Source organism: Ipomoea triloba, chromosome 11, assembly GCF_003576645.1.
Source record: "Ipomoea triloba cultivar NCNSP0323 chromosome 11, ASM357664v1".
Classification (NCBI taxonomy): domain Eukaryota; kingdom Viridiplantae; phylum Streptophyta; class Magnoliopsida; order Solanales; family Convolvulaceae; genus Ipomoea; species Ipomoea triloba.
The window spans coordinates 22,423,100-22,432,924 of NC_044926.1; the positions used below are offsets into that span (position 1 = coordinate 22,423,100).

Below are 9,825 nucleotides of genomic sequence, written 5' to 3' on the forward strand. Positions count from 1 at the left end.
AATATATTATCACTATTAATTGTTAAGGACATATTGGTCTTTATATTCATAATTCCTTACCATTCCAAATCCAACCAAAGAATTCATATTCCCAGTAATTTCTTTTCCACCAACCAAATAATGGAATCTATTTTCCTGGTAATTTATTTTCCATGGAATTTGAATTCCATTTCCTTCAGATATTTTCCAGCGAACCAAACGGGCCGTAAGTATATAATATAGAAAAAAAAAGTGCCATTTAAAAAAAATCCAATATAATATTGACTTTGTCAATAGAAACTTACACGTCAGTGGGACCCATGAGGAGCTCCCATTCATCCCCCCTAACTATTTCTCACTCAAATCAATCCCTTTCCCAGATAATATTACACTTTCAATTGGAATCGGCTAGCTTCTCACTAGCTTCCTCGAACAACATCAGAACCTCCACTCTTATACCCCCTAAATAATAATTTTCACAACTTTTTTTTTTTTCTAAAAAATCCCAATTGGCATATTAAAGAAAAAAAGAAAAGAAAATAAATTGATGTATGTACTATATAGAGTAAAATTTTAAAGATAAAGTTACAAAGATTAAAAATTTCACCAAAATATTTACGATAATAATTTTTTTTTAAATTACAATTTTCGTCCCTAAGTTATAAGGTAATTGTAGATCGAATTCGTCCCTAAATGTTAGTCATACTCACTTTTTGTCCCTAAGTTATCATTGACGTTGGTCACGCCGTCACGTTGCACTTTTCGTCGTTTTACTAATAACACATTAGGAATAGAATTTGCAATTTTAGTATAACTTAGGGACGAAAAGTGAGCACAAAAAAGATGAAAGTGCAACGTCAATGATAACTTAGGAACTTAAAGTGAGCATGACCAACACTTAAGAACGAATTTTACAATTACTCTACTTATAACTTAAGTACGAAAAGTGTAATTTTTTTTAATTTTTTTAATTTATTAGTTACCGTGATTTTACCGACCTCACTCACGTTAGAAAAGAAATCTATTTATTAATCAAATACGAATGCAAATCATATAGTAAAATATTTTGGTAAAAAAAAAATTTGTTCGATCCAAATTTTAACTAAATGTTATAATTTTATTAGAAGAAAAAAATGATCGAAATAAAAGCCGATATTCGCTTTCTTCTGAATCAATCTTACATAACTAAGGAGTATAAGATAAAGTAAAAAGAGTATATATATATTAATATTCCTTTGAAAATAATGTGAATTAAAAGACATTCCACTCTAAGTTTATTTAGAGTCAAGTGGTGTAGTGTTGATGTAATATAATTTTTTTCATCTTGACTTTTTACAAATCAAAATTGGTGCCAAGTATAGATTTTAATTGGACAGTTTTATGCAAACAAAACTTGTACATTTTAATATCTGACATAATTTCAACTAAGTAATTTGTAATTATTTCAAATAAAAACTAATTAATTTGTAATAAATTTCTGAATGATAAATTTATATATATATATATATATATAATATGAAATTTTCATTGATTTGAGCTCTCACTACATGCTCAGACCTGATCTTGACCCTATATGCATGTGTGTGTGAAAATGTAAAGTAATTTCAACCTTCAAGCTAAGATAATTATCAAAATGTCATCGTATTTGTTTCCTTATTTTTAACTATTGTTCATCTAGATGAACAGTAGTTACAAATAAGGAAACAAATAGGATGACATTTTGATAATTATTGAAAGCTTTGAAAGTGCATTACATCAATTTGATCGTGCATCTACTCATAACTAACAAATAACAATGAACTTTTACCTTTAAAAAAATGCACTTAAATTTGTTGTACAATAACATATTATTAGTGCAACAACTTTAAATGTATTCTTTTTAGATTTTAAACACACAATTAATTATTCAAGAATACACTATCAACCTTGTCTAATAAAAACTAAAATTTAAACTATTTGAATTGGTTTTATATTTTGGCCTACCTGCTTGACACCTCTTGCTGTAAAATTTGACTCATACAGTCATACTGCTGTAATAGTTCTTCTAGCTATTTTTGGGAAGCTTAATCATTCTTTAATTGTTCTTTGTCTCATTTTATGTGTCAAAATTCAGTAATTGAGACATAACTTTTTATTTTTAATTTTAAAAAATTATACTTTACATTCATAAGTTATAAGGTAATTGTAAGATTCATCTATACTTGTTAGTTGTGCTCACTTCTCATCCCTAAATTATAATTAATGTTACAAATTTTGTCATTTTCTAAAATGTTGTGCTCATTTTTCGTCCCTAAAATATAAATGACATTACAAATTTCGTTTCTAATGTTTTAATAAAAAAAAAAGATGAAATTTGCAACATCAATCATAAATTAGGAACGAAAAATAAACACAACCAACAAGTAGGCAAGAATCCAACAATTAACCTATAACTTGGAGACAAAAATGCAATTTTTCCTTTATTTAACTTTTCATAATATTAAGGTTAGTATTAGTATACAAAATTCATATATTTAGAAACTATATTAAAAGTACTATTAAATCAGGCCAGTTGTCTCATCCAATAGAATTAACTACAATTCAGTGAAATGATTAGTTACGGTGTCCGACGGTAGAAATCTTTGAACTACACTAAATAAAAAATACGTAGTACTATTAAACATAACAAAAAATTTTAAAACACTAAAAAAACAAAAAAGAAAAAATTATTTGACCTGTAATTACAGTAAATATGACAGGAGGTAAGATGAAACAAATAAAGTATTTATTAATAAATTTCTAGAAAAAAGGAAAAAAAAAAAAAAGGAATAAAATGTTAGACATTCCATCCACCAATAATAATATAATACAATAGTATGTCAAACTAGTGTTAAATTAAAATTAAACATGAATTGAAGTTTGAAGGTACATATATAGTTTGGACCCGTTGGTTGGTTCTAGCTGGCTAGAGAATGTCTGCTCTCAACTAAGTCAAAGCATGTAATTTGTTTGGCTTCTATTCTGATCCGAAGATGATCCTTCTCCTCCCCGAGATGGATTCAATGAAACCCTACCCATAAAAGCTTGAAGATGATGATCGCCATGGCTAGAGCTCCCCAAACTGTACTGATGCAAATTATTATTATTATTATTATAACTTGGCGGCCTTGGAGGAACATTAAGGCTTTCTAGGTGTTGCGGCCCAAACGCCATGCCAAACGGCGGCGGCGGCGGCGGCGGCATAGTAAGGCCGCCGCCGGTGAACTGTTGGACCATGGCCCGGAAGTTCGAGGCGTCGGTGTTGAAGACGGTGGTGGGAGTTCTGCGGGACGCCCTGGACCGCCGCCGGACCGGTTTCGCCACCCGGCCCTCGGGGGTTAGGCCGTGAGATGAGGACGGCTCGGCGGCGGCGACCGCCGAGGAGAAGGAGAGCCGGTCAGTGGCGGCGCTGAAAATGGGGTGTTGGGGTTGTGCGTTTTGTTGATAGAATGGTGGCCAGTCTGGGGTTAATGGCGTGGTTTCATTACTATCACTCATGTGAGAGAGAGAGAGAGAGACTTCAGTAAGAAGGAAAGAATGAATTCATATGATGGGCATATGCATTTATAGAATAATAGTCAAACCAATGGGCCAAACATGATTCACATTTTCAAATAAAAATTATTTTTTAAATCCAGGAAAACTAAAATAAGAAGAAAAAGAACTCACACAAACTTTTTTTTTTTTTTTTTTAATAACTCACACAATTACTCCGCGCACACAGAATGATCGAGATCATGACACTAGTTGGACAAACTCTGAGTTAATATCATATGTGGTTTTCTGAGTATAATTGTTTTGTCACGTTTAATACTAAATATTTAGATTGATCATTCATGGTCTTTCGACTGTCAAATTGTTATCATTTGTGGTTAACTACTCATGTCCTTCAACTATCAAATTTTAATCACCCATGGTCTTTTCAGGAGAACCACGACTCGGAGGACCACATATAGTTTCTGTCAACTAGAGTCACAAGTTAAGTTTCATCAAAAGCCCACATTTTTTAACCAATATGGTTGGCGTGGTGGTTCAGCCTTAAGCATGAGGTTGAGAGTTCAATTCCCACCCATGTGAATGGAGCAAACCACCCAACGGAGGATTAGTCTTTTGATCTGACTATCGACTAGAGAAATACCTTTATATTGCATTTTTACATATCATTAAATATATTTTGTAATTTTGCATGGTACACTTCTATATATAGTTGCAATTAACCTCAAAATTAAAGGAAGATCCACAATCTATTCTTTCTAAATAATACATGGGCATGCTTAATTATTGACTATTGTAGGTTCAACATAAACTTCTTCAAGTAACCTATTCAAGAGTACACTTTTGACGTCCATTTGATAAACAATGAAGTCTTTGTATGCAGCATAGATAGGCTAGAAAAATTCTGATTGCTTCAAGTCTTGCCATCGGTGCAAATGTCTCATCAAAATCTATTCCTTCTTCTCGTGAGTATCCCTTTGCTACAAGCCTAGCTTTATTCCTAACGATCACACCGTCTTTGTTAGCTTTGTTACGGAAGACCCATTTTGTACCTACAACATTGTGATCTTTTGGTCTTGGAACAATTCTCAAACGTCATTCATTTTGAATTGATCAAGTTCCTATTGCATGGCGTCAATCCGGCTTGGATCTCCTAAAGCTTCGTCCACTTCTTTTGGTTCAATTTGTGATAAATAACACGTGAACAATGCTTCAATGGTTGAGGATCTCGTTTTTACACCATCTCGTACATTCCCGATGACTAATTCTGGATGGTAATCTTTTAGCCATTTAAGTTTGGTTTGAATGAGTGCATGGTTTTGGAGGAATTCGCTAGTTGAGAGTTGGTGGTGTTGGTTTAAATTTCTCCTTCATTTTCATTTTCAACTTGATCTCCAACTTCACGTCTATTCTCATCTCTAACTTCATATCCAAATTGATTTTCAATTTCATCTCCAACTGCATCTCCATTCTCACCTCTAATTTCATCTCTATTTTCACCTCCAATCTTTACGTACTGTTTGTTATATGGGATTTTCTAGAGAATTAATTTCCTACTCATCTAATCCCTGCAAAATGTCATTTTCACAAGATTCATTAGCATCACTAAAATCAATTTGAAATTTATTACCATTTTGCACAATATCCACGTCCAGTGTAATAATTCTGTTGCACGATTTTTCATCGAACACAACATATATGGATTCTTCAACCACAATCGTTCTTTTATTCAAAACTCTGAATGTCTTGCTGGTAGTTGAATATCCTACAAAAATTCCTTCATCTGCATGCTAATCAAAAGCTTTTAAATGTAACTTATCATTAATATGAATAAAACATTTGTAACCAAAATTATGAAAGTAATTAATGTTATGTTTTCTCCATTTCCAAAGTTAATATGGCATCTTGATGTACTGCTTGTGGATCGTGCTTCTATTTTGAGTATAGCAAGCAGTGTTGATTGCTTCTGCCCAATAATGTTTAGGGAGTTCGGTTGTAGAAATAATCACACGTGCGGCTTCTTTGAGTGTACGATTTCATCTTTCAACCACACTATTTATTTGCGGTGTTCTCGCGGTAGATAATTGATGAGAAATTCCTTGTGAGTTGCAGAATGATTGAATTATGCTATTCACGAATTCGGTACCACAATCTATTCGAATTTTTGTGATTTGCGTCTCTTTCTCGTTTTGAAGTTGTTTCAATAGCTTCGGCAATGGTTGCTCATCTTCACTCTTCTTCTTGATGAATACCGTCTAAATGTACCTAGAAAAATCATCAACAATATCAAGAGTGTATTTCTTACCACTTACGCTTATCGGATCGACTGGTCCAAATAGGTCCATGTGAAGTAAGCTTAGCGGTCTTGAAGTTGACTCATTATCTTTGACTTGAATGATGATTTTATTTGTTTTCCTCTTTGACATGCATTGCATACTTGGTCATTTTTGTAGATTACATCTAGCAAGCCTTCAGCAAGATTTTTCTTTGCAAGTTGATTGATAGTCTTGAAACTTAAGTGGTTGAGCTTCCTATGTCATTCCTAGCTTGTCACATTCGAATTATTGGCAATTAAGCACACTAAATCTTTACTTGAGCTCCAATCAACAATGTACATATTCTTTTTCCTTGCTTCCCTCTTTCCTATAAAATTTTTCTGCACTAAACTCATTGGCAAATCTCTTGTGCTTGATGAACTTTTGCTGCTTGCCGTGATATTATAAGTGTTTGGCTTTGCAGTATTTGCTCTAGCATTTATTTGATAGCCAATTCATAGTCTCATTGCGCTATCATGACTTTTAACGAATTTTACCACTTGAACTTTATTATTTAAAGTAGTAAAATTTGTCAGGTTTTTAGGGGTTTGAGAACATGTAGGATCATAGCCCAATCTGGGTTTATCTCCCGAGGGTTTTTGCATGCTTACCATTTTGTTCATTATCTTGGAGGAATTTGTAAACGTAGCAATAGTAGCCCTTAGATTATGTTCTCTAACCTCTATTGCTTTACACTCTTCTTGAAGACAAATGACATTATCTTTCAAGTTTCTCACTTCAAGTAAAGCATCTTGCAATTTAGCATTCATTTATTCTTTTTCAAAAATTAGAATATTATTGTGTTCGTTGAGTTGAGAATGAGTGGCTATAATCTCTTGACAATCTCTCATTAGATTGACAATCGGTTCTCTAGAAAAAGATGAACTAACAGAATCAGAGGAATTTGATGTTACCTCATCTTCTTCAGCTCCAAGTGTCATTAGGCATTCTTTATTTGAACTTAGCTCAATTGTTCTGCTCACAAGAAAAAGTAATGCAATGTCATTTTATGAGCTCTGACTTTCACTACTTGATGATGACTCACTTGATTCTTCATCTTCATTTGGTTCATTACTTACAAGTTCTTTTCTTTTGTCACGTTTGAATCTTTGTTCATTGCTTTCTGATTTATTCTGTGAAGATTCAAAATTTTTCTTACCTTGATTCTTGTTTACAATTGGATATGGACAGTTGATCTTGAAGTGTCTGCATCTTCTACAATTGTAGCATAAATCTCTAATTTCTTATTCCTTTTCTTCACGTGGCTTCCATGGTGCAGCATTTTGATTTACTCGTGATGAATTTTTGAAGTCTCCTTTTCGCATAAACTTCTTGAATTTCCTAACAAGGAGAGCAAATTGTTCATCAGTAATAAAATCAACATTTTCTACTGACCTGATAGTTGATGGTTGTTCGGCCATTAATGCATAATTTCGTGCTTCATGATCTTCTTTGATTCTAGCTTTCATCTTGAACTCGTACGCCTTGAGATTACTAAATAATTTATCCTTTGAGAGTGTTCTAAGATCTCGGTGATCTCACATGTCCGTGACCTTCATGTCCCATGCCGATGGTAATCTACGTATTCTTGCTTCCACGTCGACAATGCTTTCATTTGCAAGAATTTTAAAGTCTTCAAATTTATTCATGGGGATTGTAAGTTTGTTATCCTTCTCTTGCTCCTCACCTTCTCCGATCTTGATGAGAGTTTTTCAAATTTTCTTCGCAGTTGCGCATTTTCATTGTTTTGAGAAAATGGTATCATCTACGACTTTGAAAATAATATCATTGGCCTTGCTGTCATGATTATTCCAAATTCTATCGTCAGAAGTCCACTCCACTTTTGGCTTTTGAACATACTGAGGAGCGTCAGGTGATAGAAGTGATGTCGTATTTACTTTCAATATTTCAAGAGGCCCAGTGGAAATTACTTCCCACATTTTATCGTGTAATGCCGATAAGTGTACTTGCATGCGAACTTTTCAATCATCAAATTTAGCAAATGAAAATAATAAATTTTGTGCTAAATCTATATGAAAGAAGTAATCCAATCACAGACTGTAATCCACAATTTCTTGGTTACAAGATACAAAATGAATTTATTTATGTGACTAAATTCACTATATCCACCATGGGAGTCCATCTTGATGTTTCTAATCTTCAATATTTGCTCGAATTCCAACTCCTTAATCAATTTAGCCTTTAAAATATAGTAGATGGGATTTGAACCTTAAATCTTAAGTAAGATAATTAAGTTTTTAACCACTCCATCTGGGCGAACTACTAGTAATTAATTTGGTCTTCATGCTATACTCATTTACTTCTACCAATACTTGATTTTCTAGTAATCTTCATGCAACTTGTATTGCTTCTTGCTTTCCTTTGAATTAGTTCAACTTACACATGGTAAATCCTCTGAATAATTTCCTCAAATATTTCCTTTGGTCTTCTTGACACAAAAATAAACCTAGGCATAAAATTATAATAATACTAATAAATTAAAACAAAAGTGGGGGTTCTAAACTTCCAGTATATTTTGACATATCAAAATCTATTACAATATTCCTAACAACTTCTTTGACTTGAGCTTTAATTTCGATCGCTCATCACCTGGAACAAGAACATAGCTTGGACAACCAAACACTCATAAATAACCACAACTCACAGAATTACCTGACCAAACTTCCTCTGGGACATTGCCGCCAAGTGATATCCGTGGTGATCTATGATCAATAACATGTCATGTTCACTATTTCTATCCAAAAACACTTAGAGAGCCCTGCTACACTCATGCCCAAAACTATGCCATAATCAAATAACTTGAACTTCGTTACGCTCTAGTTACTCCGTTCTTATTCATTCCGTCCAACACATATCATCTTTCAGCACATATGAGGAGACATACACAACATAAATTATATAGGAGTATGGTAAATGTAATTTATGAGAATATGTATTCAAAGTATTGATTAGTTAAGATTACAAAAAAAAAAAAACAAAAAAACAAAAAAACGAAAAAACAAAAAAAAAAAAGTTTAATAAGGTTATAAGACCCTTCTAAACCAAAAAATATAGATACATATACATACATGGCGCCTTGCTTCCGCGTATTAACCTTGTCAACTCCAAATTGTTCATAGCTACTTTCTCAACCAAATGAAGCACAAAGAGCCAATATCGCCTCCACTAAGGCTCGAATCCAACCTACCTCCTCCCATGTGGAAGTGCAACTGAGTGCCACTAGATCACAAGGTGTTTGGCTTTAGTTAGGTGATCTAATTGCATCATTAATTGAACTTAGAAAACGAATTTAACATTTTTTTATAAAGTCACTTTTTCCGATTTATAATTTTTTTAATAAATATATTACAGAGTAAAAAGTAATAATAATAATAATAATAATAATAATAATAATAATAATAAGGCAAAAACTTGTGTGAGACTGTCTCATGGGTCTTAATCTGTAAGACGGATCGGGTCAATATAATTTGGGCAAATTATCCTATGGGCCCAGGTCTACCTTGCAGGATGGACCTGGGTCCAAAACTACGTCGTTTTTGTCTCCTTTTTTTTTTTTTTTTTTAATTAGTAAACATATTGCTGAATATAGAGTTGTCCAAAAATGTGTGAATGTAGAGGTAGGCATGACCACGGTTCGGTTCGAACCGTCCGGTTCGAACCGAACCGTGCACTGTACTAACCGAACCGGAACCGGAACCGACCGTACGGTTCCGGTTCCGGTTCCTAACCGGAACCCATAAGGTTCCGGTTAAGGTTCTAGAAATTATGGAACCGGAACCGCCGGTTCCGAACCGGAACCGGACGGTTCCGGTCCAGAACCGTGACTACTGCACGCAAATGCAGTTGGCAGTAGCCATGAAATCATGGCTACTGCCAACTGCCATGAATATATATTATATATGTAAATATATTATGGCAGTAGCCATGAACTATATATATTACGTATTATATATATTGTAAATTATATATATTATATATTATATTAGATATTAGATAT

General features: G+C 33.4%; 1 protein-coding gene across 1 annotated transcript; it reads right to left on the reverse strand.

Moving 5' to 3' along the window:
• Positions 1–2,806: 2,806 nt before the first annotated feature.
• LOC115996506 (calmodulin-binding protein 25) lies at positions 2,807–3,516 on the reverse strand. Its single transcript, XM_031235766.1, has one exon. It carries the CDS (start codon positions 3,493–3,495, stop codon positions 2,950–2,952), a length of 546 nt encoding a protein of 181 aa, XP_031091626.1. The 5' UTR covers positions 3,496–3,516; the 3' UTR covers positions 2,807–2,949.
• Between the last annotated feature and the right edge of the window lie 6,309 nt (positions 3,517–9,825).

Coding starts and splice junctions, on each gene's coding strand:
- LOC115996506 (XM_031235766.1), bottom strand. CDS start 3,495: ATGAGTGATAGTAATGAAACCACGCCATTAACCCCAGACTGGCCACCA.